Source organism: Daldinia loculata, assembly GCF_022478755.1.
Source record: "Daldinia loculata strain CBS 113971 unplaced genomic scaffold F4817scaffold_32, whole genome shotgun sequence".
Taxonomy (NCBI): domain Eukaryota; kingdom Fungi; phylum Ascomycota; class Sordariomycetes; order Xylariales; family Hypoxylaceae; genus Daldinia; species Daldinia loculata.
In genome coordinates this window covers 352,489-372,249 of record NW_026054886.1, presented here as the reverse complement: position 1 = coordinate 372,249, position 19,761 = coordinate 352,489, and the positions used below count along the sequence as shown (strand labels likewise).

Sequence of the window (19,761 nt, the reverse complement as noted above, 5' to 3'; positions counted from 1 at the left end):
GCATTGCGACTTCAACCCTCCGCTGGAACTCAAGGAATTACTAGCTGCGCGTCGGGGGCGCCTTGTCATTTGAGATTTGATTATGGCAGGAGACTAATTATACAACAGACATCTCACTTCTGTCTCATCCATCACGACTGGCGCTTCCAGTTCTAATAATATTGGTTAGAGCCCTAAAGCGGCCCCTGCTCTGTTGGATGAGACACTGCTCTTCGTAGAGTAACAATGTCGGGGGCTAGATGCTTCGTCACACCCATTCTTGAAAGAAGGGGCCCCGGCATATATGATTCATGATGATAACAGACTCCCTCTATTCACCAATACAATAGCGTCTTACTGCTGCAGGCCATGTAGTACAAGGACGAGTGGCGTTACGGCTGGGTTCGAACAATCACCTAAGGCTCGATTTTCAGCTGCTTATATCTGTGGTGCCGCTGTCTTACATAGGAAAAATTTAAATATATCATGGGGCGGACTTGAAAAAGCAATGTTCAACTTTCTCCAAGTCCTTAGTGGCGTGTGGAGTACCCCCTAAGGATGAGACTTGCTGCCTTGTGCAACTTCGGCAGTGTTATAATTATCAGAAGGATACGAAGATCATCAACTAGGTCTGATTCGGTGAGGGCTTGAACGAGGAAGGGCCTGGGAGCCATTGTTCAGTTTTGGCTGCGCGGTTTCTGCTGGTCTCGTGGGACGTAGCAAGTGCCCTGGTGTTGGAAAAATATAAATACCCTATCAAGATTCCTCTATTTTTCTGTCTATCGGCATCTTCTTGCACATCCTTGACTACTACAATCAAACTACGTTCGACTCTTTCATCTCTACACCATGAAGTCTTTCGGTCTCTTCGGCACTCTAGTTGCCTCTGCCTTGCTTCCCGCAACTCAAGCAACCTGGTGTCAATTCTTCTACGACAGCGGCTGTTCAAACAGCGCCAACGGCAAAACCAACTTCGATTGTGCCAACCACAATGTCTTCGGAAGCGGCGGAGGCTTCGCCAAGTGCCATGGCACGAAAGCAAGCAAGCAATCATGCTTGATCCATCGATGCTCTGACGGGTCATGTTCAAACAGTGAAACATTTAACGTCGCTTCGGACCAGGCCTGTGTCAACATGGGGGGCGCGGGGCCATACTATCAAATATATTTCGCCTAAAGTCTCACGGGTAGGTTTATTATAACAAGCACGGTATAGTCAAAAAGCTGATTAGGATAGTAGTTAATAACATTGTGTATTATTCAGTGGAGAAGTCTCAAACACTATAGATTTATACACTCACAAAAGAAATACGGAAGCTTATGTGGGGAGGGAGAGCCAGGTATCTAGGTAGTTGTATGCTACAATTTACCTAGAGTTGTTCTTTTTCATTGCTGTGTCTAAATTACTTGGTCTAAATGCGAATATCTCTCAAATGTGAAAAGCATAAATCTAAATGTGCGAATTATTCCAAGTAGGTAGTTATGTTGTTTCATAACTATCTTATAAACGTAACTATCATATTTCATCAAACAGGTATATAAAATATTCCGAATATTTAGGTACCCTAAAATATCCCAATGTTCATCGTACTGAAGTTCTATACGTACTATGAGCAGGCTCTTGTAAGCCTTCTTATTGGTTCTTATAAGATACATAGTAGTGTGTCTATTCCCCATTGCGTCTGAAAATTGGCGATCCGACAGCGCCACCTCCGCACTTTTACGAAAACTCCACCTCAACGACCGGCCCGCGATATTCATGTTTCCCCCGGATGAAATACCAAAAAATCGCGAACAAAGTGGTAAACCCAAAAGTAAGAACACTGAAGTTCATGTTCGCTGCAACTACTGGCGTAGCCGGGGGCCAAAAGGCCCAGAACCAAAGAACGAACAGATACACACAAGCAAACACGTTGTTGATCACACCCAGCACTCGCGGGATGCGCCAAGGGCCCCATTGGATATTCCCATAGCCAACCAATGTTGCATCAGAGTCATGTGCCTCGATACCTTGAAGGCGACGCCAAAGGAGCAGGCTACAACTGAGCAGGTAAGAAGAATAGAGTCCAACAACGCTCAAGTTAACGATGTTGCTAAACGCAACGCTTGAACCGAGAATTATGAGAGAAAGTAGTACGGAGACGGTGGTGGTAAAGCCGATAGTGTAGATAGGGATGGAGGTACGCTGATCAAGCTGGACTTGCTCGTTAGATGCCAACTACGTTAAAGCAATAGTGAGGGAATAGAGAACTAGTACCTACCTTGATGAAGTGTTTCCACAAGGGAATTCCTCGGTCCCGTGAAAAGGACCACAGCATTCTAGATGACGATGCTAAAACGCCGACCGTGCTACAGATACCAAGAGCCACAACGACTAGACCCATCACAACAGCTCCAGGTATCGACTGAGTTCCCGCCTGGAACACAAACAAAAATGGGTATCCCAAGGTGTTTTGAGATTCCAGGACCGCGTCCAAGTCTCCGAGGCAGAAAAGATAAGCAAGCAACATTGCGAACCCCAAAACGCCATTGAGTATGATAGTAATCAGGATAGCGCGTGGTACCACGGTAGATGCATTTTTAATTTCCTCCGCCATCTGTACAATTCATTACTCGTTAGCATTTACACTATTAGTGCTAACTTGTGAGTACCCTAGGTAGATAAAGCAGTCGAATTCCTTACGTGCACAGCCGAATCAGCGCCTTAAGTGCTATCAGTCAGCCAACCCATTCCTTAAACTTGACTGATTTCCTTGGTACTCACCGATCAAAGAGAATACAGCACTGGGCAGCCCAACCATGAACGAGAGCCCCTGTGTGGGCCATCCACCCTCGTTGACGAATGTCGTGAATATGGACGCATCGCCATGGGGGGCGAGATACACCAAAGGAATCAAGATGCCGAGAAAACCTAAAATGTGAAGGATCAATATTAACCCTTCAAATTTAGCAAGAGTTTTGCTGGCAACGGTATTGATGAATACTGCAAAAGCTAAAATTGCCCAGAGGAAGAGCATAGCTTGCCATGGTTGAGGGCTGTAATCGGGCTTGGCCAGAATAATAACACTCTGTAGAAGAGTTCCTATCAGATACGCCGCCGAAGCCGTAACGGCTTGCCAGCGGTTGGTGCCCTATGAATATCGTGTTAACAATGCGCATCCTAAAATAGGTGCATGTACCTAGGTAGGGTCATGACTTGCATTGATGCTAATTCTGACAAGATGGCAAACACTGAGATGGTGCCAATCCATACAATAAGATAGCCCCAAATTACGCCTGCTGGGCCGCCGCTACTACTATGAGCTACGTCTATTTTTTGAGCAAAGGGGTGCACATACTTCACGAGGCTCTGAGTTGAGACTCTTCAGGATGTTAGCTCTCGTTCCTACTAAGCAGGTACACGTAGGTACCTAGGTAGGTAGGTAGGTAGGTAGGGTAGATCATGACGAACATCAACATTCCTTCCCATGTTATGAGAACTGTGCACGAGAACCCAAGGACTGACATAAACCCAAAGTTGCGCTATTGATACCAGTTAGTTACAAGATAACAAAAGTCGGAGTGTAAGGCTTGCCTTTAACACCGGCTTTTTGCCTAGCCTCATCAAATCTCTCTCATCTCTGGTGAGTTCTGAGCCCCTTCCGACCAATGAAGCCACTGAAGTTACTACTTTCGCTTGGTTTTGGAGTTCAAAATCCATGGCAGATGATGGTCTTCGAATTGAGACAAAATCACGGATGGTTCAGTCTGATCTGGTTCTGTTTAGTGTGGGTAGAATAGGTTGTCCAGATGGCTTGCAGGAAGGGAATAACAAACGCCTTTGAGGGGGCGACGGAGCAGTACAAGTACACCCCTACCTAGGTTGTGTTACGTCGTATTCTTAATATCTCACATTTAATGACATTTATCTATCATCTACCATTTCTTGAATCGGGGGCAATAAGCCAAATTCGACATGGAATCAGACTCACATTTAACCGATGCAAGGCCAGACTCGCTGATTAATGACGATAATAGGGCCCCGTTGATACAAATTCTCTCGTGGCTCTTCCTCTCCTTCTGCATTCTGTCAGTTGCGGCACAATTTGTAACCAAACTGGCAATGTCAAAACGCTTAGGGGCTCCCGACTTGACACTCGCGGTTGGGTTGGCAAGTATACCTATCCATGTTAATGGGTATCATATATCATACCGTTCTATTACTAATTGGTTTTATGCATAGGTATTAGGTATTGGTCAAATATCCACGGTATTGAGTCCAGCAGGACAGGTTATCGGGAATTCGGCCCCACATTTCCCGGACACGGAGCTGCAGCGGGCTCTTATGGTAGGTTGGCCTAATCCAAAGTTATGACTTGATGCTAAGAACACAAGGTTTTATATTGCAGCGAGATACTCGCTATTCTTACTCTTATGGCTGTCAAAGGTAGCTTACTGGTTGCTCTACTTTCTATCACGCCGGTCTACGTGCACCGAATATCTATATATGGGACAGGTATAATCACCATGGCCTGGGGGATCACTGCGGTATTTTCCGTATCGTTTCAGTGTCCGTCACCAAGGAGGTGGGATGTGATTAACGAAAAGTGCATAAACATCGTAAGTTTGATGAATCAATAACGGAGTGCCTAAGGATGCAGAATTAACCCTCATGTTAGCAGTCTATGAAAACATACAACGCCGTGATGAATATTCTGACCGACGCCGCCTTGTTGATAATCCCGTCAATAATTATCCTGAGTGTGCAGGCTTCCTCTGAAGTCCGTATGAAAATTCTTGTGGGCTTCTTGTTCCGTGGCTTGTATGTTCTGCATAATACTACAAAGTACCTTGTCAACTGCAACCCACTCACCGTTGTGTACAGCGTCATCATAGCAACGATTATACAGATTATCTACATTCAGCATCTTGTTATCGATGGCTATTTCATACACAATGTCTGGCAGGTCGTGATCTGGAACGAAGTTGTGCAGACAGCTAGTATTATGACTGCCTGTATTCCATTTTTGAAGCCGTTCCTTCTGAGTCTAGAGTCGGGGTTCCTTCGCGCTGATGATATGAATCGACGAACAGCTGTAGGTATTGGGTCTGAGAATATTTCTTCCGGGTGGGCGTTGAGGTACATTAAGATGAGAAGTTAGCCAGTTCGTAGTAGGTCAATTGAACTGTGCTGTCTACGTAATTGATTTAAATATTTCGATAGGTATCAAAAGAATAAAAGCAGAAAGTAATATCTTTGAGACTCATTATGATAAAGTTGACACTATAGAACGATCCAACCTTATACGCGTGATTCTACTATTAGATCGTCACAAAACGGTCACTGCCTCTATGCCAATGTCTTCGGTCTACAACAAACCACCCTGATGAAATCATCGAGTTAGGAGAAGGAATCATAAGTTGTAACTTCTCGAAAGATGTCCGATTTAATACATGTACCCGTGCTCGAGATATCAAGTAACCTCCGAGATTAACCATCAACTTCGTCCTGGTCCCAGTCAACTCCACATTGTGAGTTGTAGTAAAAGATTGGAATACTAATTTACGAGCAGCTCATTGCGTCGACACGATCAGACGTAGCCTGATGTGCAAAGCTGATCTAGCAATATATACCGCTTACTGGATTGGAGACCAGAACGCTCTTCCCAGCAAAGAACTTCGGTCAAATTCGGATACCGTATGCGTAAATTGGGAAGCCGTTGAGGTATGGTCGAGGGCGAGGAGTTTGCCAGCGGGTTACAAGGTCAGGCCCGGTCCGTTCGAGAAAGACCAACATGCATCTCAGGGTACCTCAGGTGATAATCAACATACCCGTGGGACGTAAGGGAAATCCATGACTACCTAAGGTACCTAACCTACCTACCTATGTACCTACCTAAGTACGTACCTCGGTAGCATTCAATGTACCTAAGAGTTACATCTTTTATGTGCAACCATCCCAAGACTTCCAATCACTTAGGCAATCAACGTCTCCCTTTACAGCTATTTCTTCTCATACGCCCCCGCCATCTTTACGATTCACTAGGTTACTCATGCCCGAGTTTACGAGGGGTTATTGTGTCGAATTTTTTCCATGGCCCAAATAGGAAAGTAACTCAATGGGCAGTATCTGGCACGTGCACCACTTTTTAAGCGGTTTGATTGGGTGCACGACCTGTATATGTGGGGCATGGCTTGGCGTTTTCGTCGAAACCAGCTCCAAAGGCTAAAATAGCTCTGATTGGGTGCATCACTTGAATGTGGGCCCGACATTGATAAGATAACGCCACGTGACCACATACGTAGCCGCATGTGGCCACGTGACCTGGCGACAGGCCATTAAAAACAAAAGGGATAGACTTTCGCTTACGCTTTCGCTTTCGCTTTCGCTTTCGCTTTCGATGGAGGCAAAGGCAGCGGCGCTTCGCGCCGCTGACTTTGCCTGTTATATAATGCGTTAGGTAATTAAAAAAGGTGCGAGGTTGAGGAATCGAACCTGGGGCCTGGGAAGGTGTGGCCGGGATAATTTCGGGCTATAGTATAGCCAGGTGATTACGTAAGGGTTGTTACGTAAACTCGGGCTATTGTGCAGCCCCCGGGGGTTGCCTCCTGTTTACATCCTCGCAACTTATTATCACCAAAACATATGATACTGCAAGAAGGTTTTTTTTTTTTTTTCTTTTTTCAATTATAGATTCATCGTCATCTCAAATTGGAAAAATGGCAGAGGGCACTGTGCAGTTTGACGTTCCCGGCCTCTCCAAGCCTTGTCATACCTGGTACAAGATTGTCGGTGATCTCGAATCATCTGCCCCTCCTCTAGTTGTCCTACACGGAGGACCCGGAGCATGCCACGATTACCTGCTGCCATTGAGCGATCTTTCATCCTCTAGGCCGCTCATCTTTTACGACCAAATCGGAAACGGGCGCTCGACCCATCTGCCGGAGAAAAATGGCGACGAAGCCTTTTGGTCCGTGGATTTGTTCAAGAATGAGCTCGACAACCTCATCACTAAGCTGAAGCTCAATTCGCGACCGATTGACGTCTACGGACATTCGTGGGGCGGTATGCTTGCTGCAGAGTGGGCGTCAACGCCAACGAGTTCGGGAAACCTCCGACGTCTGGTCCTCTCCAACAGTCTGGCTAGTATGGATACGTGGCGAGAAGGTATCAACACCCTGAGAAAGCAACTCCCCAAGGACGTCCAGGAAACTCTTGACCGCGCAGAAGAGAAGAAGGAGTTTGAGACTCCGGAATACGAGGCAGCCATGGAAGTCTTCTACAAGCAGCATTTCAGCCTCGCAAGGCCGTGGCCGGCGCCGGAGGTTCAGGCGGCTCTTGATTGGTTCGCCAAAGACTCTACGACATACGGCACCATGTAAGATCCAGTACGTTCACCCATAACTAAACAACTCTACTAACCGCATAAAAAGGTACGGCCCAAGCGAGTTGTACATCTCTGGCTCCCTTCGCGACTGGACTTGTATTCCGTCGCTGCACAAAATTCAGGTACCAACACTCTTGATCAATGGAGTACAGGACGAAGCACAGGATGTCACAATGCAGCCATTCTTCGACGAGATCAAGAAGGTCAAATGGATCAAGTTGGATAATGCTGCGCACTTCTCACATGTCGATCAACGGGAGGCGTATATGAAGCATCTAGGGTCATTTCTGGCGGCCTAAATAGTCATATCAACGTTGCCCAGATTGCAGGCACTATATCAAAGTGTTAACTAAATTAGCGATAGGGAATGAATTACGATGATTTGCATGAGAAGAAAGTTAAGAGTACCCAGTTAATACTTAGATAGGTATTACGAGATACTTATACTTAAGACTCCAGATAACTAGGGTTATGATGCGCTCTACCGTGTTGTTCTAAATTTACTCTAAACTTAACCCAACTTGTCTATAAATTCATCATATCATGCCTTATGCCACATGCCTCATGACACTCCCGAATGCTCTAAATGCCGATGCGCACATCATATCTAAAAACAACAGCGAAAAGCATGCAATGCTCATGTACGCCCTTCGTCTTCGTCTTCGTCCCCTTCTAGCCATATCTCATGTCCGTTTCCTTCTCTGACCCAGAAACTCGCAACTAAACCACACAGAGCCACACCGGCAAGGCCCCAAAACACACCGCCGACTATACCGTGGCTCAGGCCAAGACCATAGAGCCATCCGCACATGACCGGTCCAACCGTCCGGGCGAAACTGCTGACACTCTGTCCAAGTCCATGAACAGTGCCTAACACACTAGGGTGCGGCGTGCAATTGTTGACTAGAATCGTTTGGGCGGGGAGTGCGAACGTGCGTCCTGTAACTTGGATGAACAACACGCCGGCAATGGCAGCCCATATCCAAGCACCTGTCTTCTGACTCGGAGGCGGCGTACTCGACGGCACAATTGATAGAAACGGGATTAAGGTGTACGCGATAGGGAAAAGAAATAAACACATGCGCCACGAGCGGACGGTACCCAGTCGCGATGATAGACGAGGGTATAGAAATAGCTGCATCGTAATACCAATTACACCCAGGATCGCCATGGCCATGCCGACAGAACTAGGAGGCAAACCAAGTCCACCCGTGAACCTGAAAGGTAGCTGCGGCTTAAAATCCGGCGGGTCTGGATTTTTTGGATTGTAAACAGGCGTTGAGAGGAAGATGAACCAGAGCGAATTAAAGGTACCAACGTGGAAAGCAAGGAAGAAGTGAGCAACAAATGTAAAGGATACGTTTGATGTGAATATGCGACGGAAGGGAAGTCTAGTCGTGTACCTATGCCTAGATGGCCTCTTCGAAGTCGCCGGCGCATTTTCAGACGAATCCCTCGGTGTAACGGGCGACATTTCCATATTTGTACTTATACTAGAAGTCTGTGAGTGTAGACGCGTATATGCTATATTCGTGCCGCGTTTCTTGAACAGTGGCGTGAATAGTGATGTCAATTTCCGGCCTATGATAATCCCGAAATCCCGCCTGTCTTGCAAGGCATCATGTGTCTGGTATATGTAAGATAGTAGTTCTAGCACGAAATCCGACGCGCGGGGGTATAACATACCTCTTCCAAAAACATCCAGCACATTAATAAAGCGATGAACAGAAACCCTGTGCTAACAAGATTTGGCATAGCATAGGGGAATTTCTGGAGGAATTCTATGTTGCCAAAGGTGTCAGGGTATGAGCCTGCCGGGTCAGATAGGACGCCACCAAGGACTGGGCCAATGATGACGCCGATATTAAACGTCATGGGCAAGATTAGGAACGCCCGGGACTGGTATCTGTAAAGTTGTTAGGTCCAGTATACTAACTACACAGTTTGTAACTAAATTGCAGAACATACTTCTTTTCACGGACAATCTCGCTAATCCTGTAGTTCTCAGTGTCAGTACTACTCACAGTCATTATGGCCGAGATATCGGAACCTACATAGTCCTCATCACTCCAACGTTGCCATTAGTTGCGCCACCTAGAGCTCTAAATAACAGAGCTTGGGAGAAAGACGTCGAGAACCCATATCCAAGACATGAAATGACTGTCTCTCACGTTAGCAAATTTATCATCAAGCCTTGTCTAGAAGGAAAGGGGGAACATACGAGTTCCAAACAATCCTATCATGATAACCGTCTTTCGGCCGGCCCAAGTAGAATCGGCAACCCGGCCCCATATCATAGCAGTGAAGAACTGCGCGGCGGTGAAGCTCGCATGCAAAATACCGGCCTGGCTCGAGATGGTAGAGTCCGGCAGACTTGGGTCGAACCATCGTAGCTGGTAGAACATGTATGACTACCTCATGTCAGCAACTAGAGGTCATCATGCAATATACCTTGGGGAGAGATATGATGGTAGGGTAGGGTCCAAAGGGATTGACACCATACCTGCAGAGACGTCTGGACTAATGGCTCACTGAGCCGGGCTAATGTGATGACTACCAACTGCTTCTTCTTAGGTAGATCACTCCAGGCCACCACTTTCTTAGAGTCACTCGGCCTCCGGCTGCGTTCTTGGTAGTTAGCAACCGCCGCGTTGGTGTCGATAGTTAGGATGCCGGCACGGGATGCCACCAGCCGAGTCCCATCCTGCCCGCTCTCGTCTCGGATGCCGAGCCCGGGATCAACCGCGGCAGATTCCTCTTCGGAATCAAAATCGAAGTCGCTCAAAGGGCCCCGGTCTTCTTCCTCGACGTCATCGTATTTGCGACCGCTCATTGGCCGTCTCACCGGCTTAACAGACAGAGATATCTAGCCTGAGGTCTGGGGTACGCTCACGTAAAGGAAGAGGGTCCTGTTAAGTATTCACAGCGGACAGAAATTTAGATTCGGGGTTCAATTCTAAGTTAGACCAAGCGAAATAATTTAATACTTGAAAATCAATTGAACTGAAGGACGTTCGCTGACTAGAAAACAAAATAGATTACGCTACGTCTATCTCCAGTGTCACCAACAAAGAAAAAAAGAAGAAGAAAAATCGCTGTCAGGTGCGCAGGCCGGGCAGGCTGATCTTCTGGGACCGATCTAGCCGAAGTCTACCTCGCTGCCTCGCCGCCCCAACGTTAAGTGGTGGGAGAGTTCCGACAGCGTTTAGGTGCAGAGGGATACAAGATTGAGATGGGTCCAATGAAAGACCGGCAGCGACACATCGATGAGGCAATCAACGGTCCATTGATGCCACACACTACTTACAAAGTTGAGACATGATTCGCTGGTTTCTAGGATCCAGGATTCAGCAGGGTGGACTCAGTAACTATTAAAGCCAATCAGCTCGTCGCTTTAGAAACCCTTGCAAGACAAACTGGAGCTTGGTTCAACTCTTAACAACGTACGGATCCGTACACGGGCCGGGGATGAGCATTCTCAATCTCATATCCTTACATAATATTTCAAGACATGTCCGACGTAACTGATAGAATGTATCATATCTAAAAAGATGCTGGCTAACTGATATCCGCTATCTATGCGGGTGTGGCGTGTAAATGAATCAGTCTTTCCCAAGTCCTATTCTCTTTCTCTATTTCATACATTTTCTAAATGTTTCCACCGTGGAATCCGTACAGAATTCTAGAAATCTATGTTCCAATTATCATCTCCGAGGAATCCAAACATAAACGGGCTCCATGCTTGATTGTAAGGGGCCCAAGGAGCCCAATTGCTAGAACCGCTAACTATCTGCGGCTCGCCCGGAAGCCCAATATCAGGTACTAGCGTTAGCTGAGTCGAGAACCAGCTCTTGATCCATTCAAGCTTCGTCGCATATTTATAGAAGCGATCAGTTTTTATGTCATCAGCCGTATCCGGTGTGAAGTTTACCCCGAAAGTAGCCGCGGCTTCCGCAGCCCTCTGTCCCTCGAGGTTAATGATGTTCTTGAAAGTCGATATGACACTCTCCATCGTCGCCGGGAAATCGAATGTTTTCCGTGCTTCGGCAAGGTCCCAACCGTCGATCTCCACTAATAGAAGTCGCGAGGCTGCGACGAGGACGAACAGGATCTCGGAAAATGAGGTAAAAGACCGGTATAGAAATCCCTCCGTGCCTATTGAGACTATAGTCGCGAAGAATGATCGAGCTGCTTGTAAACAGTAGAGCATGCACTGTCGTTGAAGCTGTGCTGCTACTTCGTCTTGTGGTGGAGATAGACTTGATGCTGGTAGATATAACCGGACTAGGACGTAGTTATGCATCGCCCAGAATAATACTAAGTAATCGTCAGCACCTAGTGGCAGAGGTCAAATCTTGGGGAAGTCTTACCAAATTGTCTGTGTTCTCGGGCCATATTCGCAAAGAGCTGGTTAAGTTGATTGCGAATTGACTGCATATCCTCGTTCATGGATATGGTAAATACTTTCGAGCGTTCCCCTTCGGATGGCATAGGTAACTTCTCCGATATCTGCTCGACGATCTGCTGGAATCTGACAATTTTATCAAGGATGAAGTCTGTGCCAAAGTCTGTAGGGTGTACTACCGAGTTGAGACAGCGATCTACATAGTCGCCTTTCAGCACGCCATCTCTCCCAAACTGTGATGCGTTCCTAGTCATGTCAGCCCATATGTAGAATAAGGATCCAAGGTGCTTGGTTGCATGCTCACACTGAAAGAAGGTATTTGCAACCCAGAAAAGCTCGCTGTTCTTCAGGGGTATGTGACTCTTCCAAAACTGTCGTCATACTATAACTCATCAATGCTTCCTTCACGTCTTTCTAGTAACCCGAAAAATATTGTGTTAGCTTTGAAATCCTATCATCCTAGAAGTTTCAAACTTATTTCTTAAGCAAGTCAAAATAGTAGGATCATATCACTCACTGCTACGCGTTAGCCGTTGTACATAAAAGAGATCCCGGAAACTATCCGGGAAAGGGGGTTTTGGAGATCACAATACGTAATTCTTTATACATACCCGGGTTTGCTGCTACTGTCATTTTCTGCTGCATCGTGGGAGGCGGCCGCGTGATTGCAAGGTTATGGGCGTATCCCATTGCAAGGTGAGTCAAGTAAGTTATCTTCTGATCGAAGTAGAAATCATGTTCGCCCCTACGCCACAGGTTAGCGAGTACATCATAGAGATATGCGAATACACCTACCAAGCTATGAAAACCAGTAGACCTTGAAGAATGCCTAGATCTCGTTCCTCCATTACCAGCACGTGCTGGCCTACATAGGCGAGTATGCTTTTTCTGATCTCACTTTGCTTCGCGAGCGTAAGATTACTCGCTACCAGCATGATAGCTCTGAATAATAGGGGCTTCTTGGCTAGGATTTCCTGTGCGGTGACATCGGGATCAAGAACGACGAAGGGGAAAAAGGGGGTAAACTTGATTTTGAAGTTAGATACTGCGTGCTCAGCTTGATCCCAAGTTAACCCAAATCCCGGCTGAGAGATCTTCTTAGCAGGTAAGATTGGAAGTGGTTGCGATACTCTAGATGTGGGGCTATAGGGGTTTCCCAGAGTCCGTGTAGCTGTCCCATTGTATGGGGGGCTTTCCGTCACTGGGGGAGCAGGCGGGGGTGTTATGCTCTCAACAGATGAATCATGATCCGACGTCGTGAACGGGCCAGCTTTAAGTAAGATATGCCCATAGTTAGGAGGTCTCATAAAAGCATAGCTATCATTGGCAGGGTCCGCGGGCTCAGTACTACCACAATATTACTTAATGTAGAGTCGGGATTAGTTTTAAACAGGGAACGTACTTGGGAGGCTTAATCTGGCGAGGTCTCCGTAAGCTCTTAGAAGTCTGGGGAGCACAGATGATTTTCATTCGCCGGCACCTAATTTAGCAAGCTGTCAGATCTAGAATTCTACCTATAATAGGAGAGAACTTCTGTAACCTATCACAACCATCTTCAACTTTATTCCCTTCAAAGCGGCAGCGAGCCTTGGCCTTTGTGCAAGGCGCACATGCACGCTGACGCCTTGGTGGACTCGCAGGGCGTTCGGTAATCTGCTGGCGATTGGATATGTTTGCCATCTTCGCGTCTTAATTGGTCCCGGAGCAGCCCCGGACGCCGGGATTCAAACAAAGGAGATAAACGCCGTGCTACCTGCTATCTAGCAAATACTAACCCGGAACTCTTGAAGCTTGTTACACGAGCTTTTGCGCACTGTCCGTAGCGCTGAAGTATTATAATAAACCCGGATGCTTAGTCCGGCGCTTGTCAGGTTTTAGGACGGTCAAGGGAAAGAGTCAATAGTAAGTAAATGAGGTTAAAAGCTAGATTACTTTTAGTATTCAGTATTCCGTGTCTACGTGATAAGAAGTGGCTTAGCGGCAATACCTCGGGTTGTAATATCCTAGCGTTTAATGGGTTTTAAGCGTGGATATAAAGTAAACATTATCCCGGCTTATCCCGATTTTGTTTTTTGGGTCTAGAAGCTTAACCCGGTCCATGTCGGGTTATGAATTACTCCATATACGGCGAAGTAGATCCATCATGTCAGGCTGTTAAACCGCACCGACCAATGACTTGAGGCAAAGACTATTAATATCCTTACCCAATCATACTGATTAAACCAAGGTTGAAGAATGGCATTTGCATGTTTATTGTTCCAATCAAGAGAATGGCTTCTCAATGAGTCCTTAACCTTGATAACTGATAACTTTGCTATCAATATAATTGTTGGGTTTACTTGGTAAGGGCGTTTAATCAAGCCAGCTGATGACATATAATATTGGGAAACTCCTTTTATTGTTCTATTTATTATGACGTCTTATAAATAAGATACTTCTAGCAAACTACATAAATATTAAGCAATAAACTAGAATCCGAACTTATATCTAACAGAAAACTAACGTTGCATGAGCATAAAATATTTAAGAATATTGCAATGGGGTGTTATTAAGCTAATGGTATAGCTTTTTTATATTACAATATTATCAACAGAGAATCATGTCGCTTAAACTACAATGTCAGTAATGTTCCCAATTAAAGGCATTAAATCTTTAGACCATTGAGATTCTCAGGACAAAAGGCTCTTAGCTATTTTAGTAATTTAGTCTCAGCTAAATTTGTGGTATTTCTAGCTTAACAAAATTGCGTCCTTACTAATTGCTTGTATCCTTACGATGTTTAACAATTTAAAGGTTTTACTACGAATATAATCTTAGTCACTTTTCATTTTCCCACTTACAACTGGAGTTCCTAATGTACCTAATTAACTATGTAATCTATAAAATTGTAAAACGTTAGACCTAACATTAGAATTCTCTCGCGGGGAATACTTCAGAGCGTCACACAATGCCTACATGGTGTATGGGCAAAACAAATTAACATATACTAATTTCCCATGGTCTGCTCATTCCATGGCGTTTATTCCACCACGTCGTTGCCTATGAACGCTTTATGAGTTATGCAAGAAAGCAATTATCTTGGTGTTCAAGCAAGTTTAAACAGATTCTAGGCGTTCTCAGAGGGAGAGTAAAAGGTAGACGTATATATACGCATTAGCATCGCTACACCTTGTTCCTTTACATGACCGTACTTCTACAGAATACGAATGGAATAAAACGAAAGGGTATGACAATATTAATACCTAGGTATTATTAACACAGTGTATCGTATATCTAAAGACATGTAAGAGTTAAATTTAGATGTTCTTATACGCTGCTGTGACTCTTGTCCTTATGTTTTCTTTGCAGATATCTGCCACGAATAACGCATAGAATCCTTACGAAACGGCTTATAGGGATGGCCATTGTCTGGGAGCCTGTAAAAGCTGCATAGGACAGTCCTAGCTCAGGCTTCTGTCTCCAGTTGTCCATCTCCTAAGTAGTAGTAGAGCACCCTTCTCAGTCTGTATCACGCCGTTGATATACCTGATAGTATATCCAAACGGCTTCCTCTTTGAAAGGGGGAGCTTCGACTATCACTCACGAACACAAGCTGATGCTTTCGTTCATGTCTTCATCTCTCCATGTACTAGCCAACCCCTAATCCTCATCCCTGTGGGTGATCTCCACTGTCGTGGTATCTCGACCCACGTCGTCGTCGTCCTCAACACCCTTGTGTTACTAATATTCTATGCGTACCTGATAATCGCGATGCGTCTACCCAGCGTTGCGTTTAGCCAGCGCTGCACTTTATTTCTTTCTTCCCCTGCTAGTACCTACAATCTTCAGGTGACCTGCCCTTACCCTTTCTGCACACCACATTCACTGCCACCTTTTTTACTTTTTTAATTCTACACTTTACACATCGTCAAGTGTGCTGCCCATACCAACAGAGCACATTGTCAACCCTCGACACCTTCATCAATACTTTGTCAACTATCAGGAATCTTCCTTCATTTCTGTTCTCATTTCTATCCTTGTTTCCATCCTCGTTTGTATTTTTGTTTCTATTCTTGTTTCTATTCCTACCTCATAATCCAAGGGTTTCTATTTTTTTTTTCACGATGACGAGGATAGGTTCTCTATCCTCTTCAGGTGAGGAACCTTTCCATCTTGAGAAGTATCTTCCAGCCTGTGAAGCAGCCAAAGCTCAGGAGTTAAATCAACGCGCCTCGAAGTCTCCTCAAAACGAAGACACCACTTACATTCAGACTGCTTCAAGTAAGACGCCATCCAAGAAGAAGCATTTCCTCCGCGCCAGCATTGCAACAACACTTGGAAGAAGCAAGGATAAAACTAGTCGTGAGGAGCAGACCGGATTTGGCATCCCATCGTCTTCATCTGAGGGACGTGGCTACAGGAGACTTTCACACAATGTGGTAGCCAAATTCAAGGGCCTGTTCAATGATGACGAATCGATACCTATCACTAAGGAGAATATGCGACTGTTGAATGAGAATCCGACTAATTCCCTCCAGTCTCTAAAGCTACACGAGCCGGTACAGCAGTTGAAAGTCGACCTCTCGCGCACTTCTTCATTGAGGGACATTATCTACAATTACGATCGATATGGAGTCTTGAAAGATGACAACGCAACTCAGGTTGACACATCTAATTCTAATGGACGAAACAGCCTAGAGACGGATAATGGTTTCTTATCGAGGCGGGCTACGATGGACGGCATCATGGGACGATACAATGCACACAGAGACAGCGAGTTTAACCAAGGGGGCATGCGCAGGATGAATGATCTTGAAAGAGCCCACAACGCTCCGAATCTCCTTCAACTGAACAGTCAGGCGATCGAAGCTGGCTACGAAGATATCTCGGACCGTATGGAATATGACCCAGAGTGGGGAGGAAGCCTCGGATACTGGGCAGTTGACATGGCATCAGAAGAAGGTTACTCGACACACCAACAGGGTGAATCGTGCCCCTCTTCTCTAGTCGACAATTGGCTAGAATTTAAGGATTTCGATGGTGTTTTCATATCGTCCGATAATGCATCATCCCGACACGAGTCAATTGACTCTAAGCAGTGGCCACCATTAACCATCGAAGACGGCGCAGATGCAACATATCGTCGCCCGGGCCCCACTATTCCCCGTACCTCAGTTAGAACTCGCACAGATTCTTGGGAATTTAACGAATATAATTTGTTACCTGTAATGCTTCGCGAGGAACAGTTTTCTACTTCCCAGTCTCAATCAGAAAAATCCATTTTCTCGCTCCGACAAGAAACCGAGCGCTACAATAGAGGTTACAATAGAGGTATTTCAGAACCTGGACAAACCGTTGAACAAGCAAATCCCACACATTCGGCATATCTTCCCGACTGTTCCGACTGGTTGTGCTCCCATTGCGGCTTCTTGAACCTCCCGAGACGAACGGCCTGCCTGCAGTGCTGGGAAGAACGTGCAGAACCGCTAGGCGACACAGGTCATCGCAACCGCCGGGTGACTTTCGCAGAGCCCACGAAATTCGAGGGCAAACACGCTTCATCCATGAAGGGATACAACGCAGCCATGGTCGATGCATCGCTCATTCCAGAGCCCCTCAACGTCAAGTCCTGCCTCAAGACAAAGGCTCATCGAGAGTCTAAACCCGCCGACAAGAGTACCCAGACTGGGATTCAGGGCTCTGATGGACCGGCTCCCCATCAGAATCAGCAGACCAATGCCACCAAAGCTATCACTACGTCTAACGAGGCCGAGCAGACCGCCGACGATATCTTCGAGGAAAGACTAAAGAGAATGGAAGCTATCGTGGACAAGACCAAAGAGAACAACGAGAGCATGCAACGCATGCTAGAGTCGATGGAGGAAATATTGCAACAGATTTCCGAGAAGCGTAACGCTGAAGACTAAGCTACCAGCCGCACAGGAGGCAAACCACGCTCCTATTCACAGATCTGCGAGATGGGCCGGATCACATTTGCGTATGCGTTACATGATTTTGAGGTTGAGAGCTGGAGGATGAGTAGGAGGAGATGCTAGGAGACGGGTAGCAAACCATACGGCATAGCAGGAAATGCCAGAAGAAGCCAGTATATGGCGAGATAGCTGGAGCTCATATTACGTAAAGGGAATTCTTCACCCTTTTTCTGGCCTTTTTTGAACATCTAGTTCAATTTGTCCGATCTTGTACAATAGCACGATTGAAAAAAAACGAAAACCAAGATTGAAGATAAAGGGGGGAGAGGTCATTAATGTACGTATGTACTTAGATAAGGCCGATAAGAACAAGCAAGGCACAGACCACGTTGCTTTCGGTCACACTAACTTTATCTTAGAACCTTAGCATTGAACCGCCTACCCTTGAACCGCCTACCCTTAAACCGCTGTCATTAAACCGCCGAACCTTAGATTATCAAGTAAACGAATTCGAGTAGAACCATAGAACCAGCAAGAAATCGCCAAATATGGATCCTTACTCGGCAGAAGGCGAGCTAATAAATATTCACAATCATTTCCACCAGGGCCAGTACCAAGAAGTCATCGACTTTGACACGTCTGCTCTCTCCTCCGAAAATGCCCTACCCGCCCGAGTACTCGCCCTCCGAGCTCGCATTGCTCTAGGACAAGCAGAAGAAGCAATCGCCGACGTTCAAGGAGAATCGGAACCTGAGCTAGTAGCAGTGCGCGCCTTAGCCGAGTACAGCCTGGGGAAGACGGATGCGGCCGTTCAAACTATCGAGGAGCTTGCCTCGTCAGCCAGCGATAACCAGACAGTCCAAGTTCTTGGAGGAACGGTCTTGCAAGCTGCTGGCAAATCAGAGGAGGCTCTCGCGCTCTTGTCACAACACTCTGGTAGCCGTATGTTTATCACTCGACAAGCAATGGCTGTCTGGTCCGAATACTAATAGGTTCTTGTCTAGTTGATGCTGTCGCTTTGATTGCGCAAATCCATCTCCAGCAAAATAGAACCGATTTAGCCCTTAAAGAAGTAGCTGCGGCTAGGAGGTGGGCGCAAGATAGTCTACTTGTCAACTTAGCAGAGTCATGGGTTGGCCTACGACTGGTATGTACTACGTTGAATTGGCCTCTCCAACGGCAGAGCTAACGAATGACTTTGTGCTTAGGGAGGAGATAAGTACCAGCAGGCATTTTACGTATTCGAAGAACTCGCACAAGCTCCCTCTACATCCTCGATCGTCTCCCTCGTCTCCCAGGCAGTATGCGAGTTACATCTAGGCCGCGTCGAGGAAGCACAGAGTGCTCTCGAGCAAGCCGTGCAGAAGCAACCTGTATATGCCGAAGCCATTGCCAATTTGTTGGTTTTGTCAATCATCACCGGCAAAGATGCTGCCGCTGTTTCTGAGCTTACAAAGTATGCTTTTTTTTTTTTCTTTCGAACTAGCCTAAACGTTCCACGCATGCTAATATAATTTCTCTATAGTTCCCTCAAGAAAGCCGCCCCTAAACACACATTCCTAGTCGATCTCGAAGAAAAGAGCGAATCGTTTGACAAGGCGGCCGCTAAGTTTAGTGCAAAGGTGTCGGCTTAAAATAGGAAGGGCGGCTAATACGGGTCTTGGTGAATGTTGATATACTAGTAGACCTTGGGGACGAGGCATAAAGAAAAGGCGAAAATGCTTTGGTTATGATACTCTATGAACATGATGAATACCTCATATTGCGTCGTCCTAATATTGGTTACGTGTCTTGACCACTCTTAATTGCGGGTTGAGGGAAGCACAAGTGATATTCAGCTTAGTCTACGGAATATGATACACCGAATAACTAATCTGACGATGCTTGGAGATATATCCAAATAGGGTATTCCGATATCCACATTTGTTGAGTGACACAAACTATAGAAACCAACTCAACTTAAGTGACATCATTTGTATCTCGGAGCCGTGTTTTCTAAATCATTAAGCTTACATCTAAGAATTTGAGATTATTCAAATGCACAATGACGCTTCTCGGACTATAATATGTGTATAATATGTGAGTGTGCCTTAAAATGA

At 46.0% G+C, this 19,761-nt stretch overlaps 9 protein-coding genes across 9 annotated transcripts; 6 read left to right on the top strand and 3 right to left on the bottom strand.

Annotated features, from left to right (window-relative positions):
• The first annotated feature begins 517 nt into the window (after positions 1-517).
• F4817DRAFT_150777 (uncharacterized protein) lies at positions 518-1,401 on the top strand. The gene is made up of 2 exons (XM_049297976.1): positions 518-1,165; positions 1,219-1,401. Exon 1 carries the CDS (start codon positions 829-831, stop codon positions 1,153-1,155), a length of 327 nt encoding a protein of 108 aa, XP_049158037.1. The 5' UTR covers positions 518-828; the 3' UTR covers positions 1,156-1,165; positions 1,219-1,401.
• Positions 1,402-1,698: 297 nt separating this feature from the next.
• On the bottom strand, positions 1,699-4,043 carry F4817DRAFT_359517 (putative GABA permease; the record flags this gene model as incomplete). Its single annotated transcript, XM_049306173.1, has 9 exons — positions 1,699-2,172; positions 2,240-2,575; positions 2,662-2,681; positions 2,743-3,109; positions 3,175-3,268; positions 3,317-3,340; positions 3,430-3,500; positions 3,553-3,635; positions 3,950-4,043. 9 exons carry the CDS (start codon positions 4,041-4,043, stop codon positions 1,699-1,701), a joined length of 1,563 nt encoding a protein of 520 aa, XP_049158036.1.
• Positions 4,044-4,458: 415 nt separating this feature from the next.
• F4817DRAFT_341178 (uncharacterized protein) lies at positions 4,459-5,201 on the top strand. Its single transcript, XM_049303719.1, has 3 exons — positions 4,459-4,577; positions 4,637-4,779; positions 4,843-5,201. The coding sequence occupies exons 1-3, from the start codon at positions 4,485-4,487 to the stop codon at positions 5,117-5,119; spliced, it is 513 nt and encodes a 170-aa protein (XP_049158035.1). The 5' UTR covers positions 4,459-4,484; the 3' UTR covers positions 5,120-5,201.
• A 196-nt stretch (positions 5,202-5,397) lies between these two features.
• On the top strand, positions 5,398-6,001 carry F4817DRAFT_341177 (uncharacterized protein). The gene has a single exon (XM_049303718.1). The coding sequence runs from the start codon at positions 5,563-5,565 to the stop codon at positions 5,800-5,802; it is 240 nt and encodes a 79-aa protein (XP_049158034.1). The 5' UTR covers positions 5,398-5,562; the 3' UTR covers positions 5,803-6,001.
• A 565-nt stretch (positions 6,002-6,566) lies between these two features.
• F4817DRAFT_150720 (proline-specific peptidase) lies at positions 6,567-7,813 on the top strand. The gene is made up of 2 exons (XM_049297975.1): positions 6,567-7,336; positions 7,392-7,813. Exons 1-2 carry the CDS (start codon positions 6,678-6,680, stop codon positions 7,642-7,644), a joined length of 912 nt encoding a protein of 303 aa, XP_049158033.1. The 5' UTR covers positions 6,567-6,677; the 3' UTR covers positions 7,645-7,813.
• Positions 7,814-7,982: 169 nt separating this feature from the next.
• On the bottom strand, positions 7,983-10,178 carry F4817DRAFT_317028 (MFS general substrate transporter; the record flags this gene model as incomplete). Its single annotated transcript, XM_049300759.1, has 6 exons — positions 7,983-8,972; positions 9,032-9,251; positions 9,314-9,340; positions 9,400-9,505; positions 9,567-9,756; positions 9,849-10,178. 6 exons carry the CDS (start codon positions 10,176-10,178, stop codon positions 7,983-7,985), a joined length of 1,863 nt encoding a protein of 620 aa, XP_049158032.1.
• A 586-nt stretch (positions 10,179-10,764) lies between these two features.
• On the bottom strand, positions 10,765-13,651 carry F4817DRAFT_341143 (uncharacterized protein). The gene is made up of 7 exons (XM_049303717.1): positions 13,291-13,651; positions 13,153-13,230; positions 12,546-13,097; positions 12,364-12,495; positions 12,055-12,165; positions 11,716-11,996; positions 10,765-11,662 (listed from the first exon to the last, which is right to left on the bottom strand). The coding sequence occupies exons 1-7, from the start codon at positions 13,428-13,430 to the stop codon at positions 11,028-11,030; spliced, it is 1,929 nt and encodes a 642-aa protein (XP_049158031.1). The 5' UTR covers positions 13,431-13,651; the 3' UTR covers positions 10,765-11,027.
• A 2,738-nt stretch (positions 13,652-16,389) lies between these two features.
• On the top strand, positions 16,390-17,975 carry F4817DRAFT_341141 (uncharacterized protein; the record flags this gene model as incomplete). Its single annotated transcript, XM_049303716.1, has 2 exons — positions 16,390-16,886; positions 16,953-17,975. Coding segments are annotated over exons 1-2 (1,121 nt in total), but the record flags the coding sequence as incomplete, so codon positions are not given.
• A 110-nt stretch (positions 17,976-18,085) lies between these two features.
• Positions 18,086-19,608, top strand: F4817DRAFT_341140 (coatomer epsilon subunit-domain-containing protein). The gene is made up of 4 exons (XM_049303715.1): positions 18,086-18,604; positions 18,667-18,809; positions 18,871-19,118; positions 19,188-19,608. Exons 1-4 carry the CDS (start codon positions 18,211-18,213, stop codon positions 19,294-19,296), a joined length of 894 nt encoding a protein of 297 aa, XP_049158029.1. The 5' UTR covers positions 18,086-18,210; the 3' UTR covers positions 19,297-19,608.
• Positions 19,609-19,761: the final 153 nt, after the last annotated feature.

What these genes read in the sequence shown, in the direction of transcription:
- F4817DRAFT_150777 (XM_049297976.1), top strand. Translation starts at nt 829, where the DNA reads ATGAAGTCTTTCGGTCTCTTCGGCACTCTAGTTGCCTCTGCCTTGCTT.
- F4817DRAFT_341178 (XM_049303719.1), top strand. Translation starts at nt 4,485, where the DNA reads ATGGCCTGGGGGATCACTGCGGTATTTTCCGTATCGTTTCAGTGTCCG. An exon ending in ACGAAAAGTGCATAAACATC is followed by an intron (nt 4,578 to 4,636) that starts GTAAGTTTGATG and finishes CCCTCATGTTAG; the next exon opens with CAGTCTATGAAAACATACAA. An exon ending in GGCTTCTTGTTCCGTGGCTT is followed by an intron (nt 4,780 to 4,842) that starts GTATGTTCTGCA and finishes CGTTGTGTACAG; the next exon opens with CGTCATCATAGCAACGATTA.
- F4817DRAFT_341177 (XM_049303718.1), top strand. Translation starts at nt 5,563, where the DNA reads ATGTGCAAAGCTGATCTAGCAATATATACCGCTTACTGGATTGGAGAC.
- F4817DRAFT_150720 (XM_049297975.1), top strand. Translation starts at nt 6,678, where the DNA reads ATGGCAGAGGGCACTGTGCAGTTTGACGTTCCCGGCCTCTCCAAGCCT. An exon ending in TCTACGACATACGGCACCAT is followed by an intron (nt 7,337 to 7,391) that starts GTAAGATCCAGT and finishes CCGCATAAAAAG; the next exon opens with GTACGGCCCAAGCGAGTTGT.
- F4817DRAFT_341143 (XM_049303717.1), bottom strand. Translation starts at nt 13,430, where the DNA reads ATGGCAAACATATCCAATCGCCAGCAGATTACCGAACGCCCTGCGAGT. An exon ending in CGCCAGATTAAGCCTCCCAA is followed by an intron (nt 13,098 to 13,152) that starts GTACGTTCCCTG and finishes ATATTGTGGTAG; the next exon opens with TACTGAGCCCGCGGACCCTG. An exon ending in TGCAAATACCTTCTTTCAGT is followed by an intron (nt 11,997 to 12,054) that starts GTGAGCATGCAA and finishes TGACATGACTAG; the next exon opens with GAACGCATCACAGTTTGGGA.
- F4817DRAFT_341140 (XM_049303715.1), top strand. Translation starts at nt 18,211, where the DNA reads ATGGATCCTTACTCGGCAGAAGGCGAGCTAATAAATATTCACAATCAT. An exon ending in GTCACAACACTCTGGTAGCC is followed by an intron (nt 18,605 to 18,666) that starts GTATGTTTATCA and finishes GTTCTTGTCTAG; the next exon opens with TTGATGCTGTCGCTTTGATT. An exon ending in GCTGTTTCTGAGCTTACAAA is followed by an intron (nt 19,119 to 19,187) that starts GTATGCTTTTTT and finishes ATTTCTCTATAG; the next exon opens with TTCCCTCAAGAAAGCCGCCC.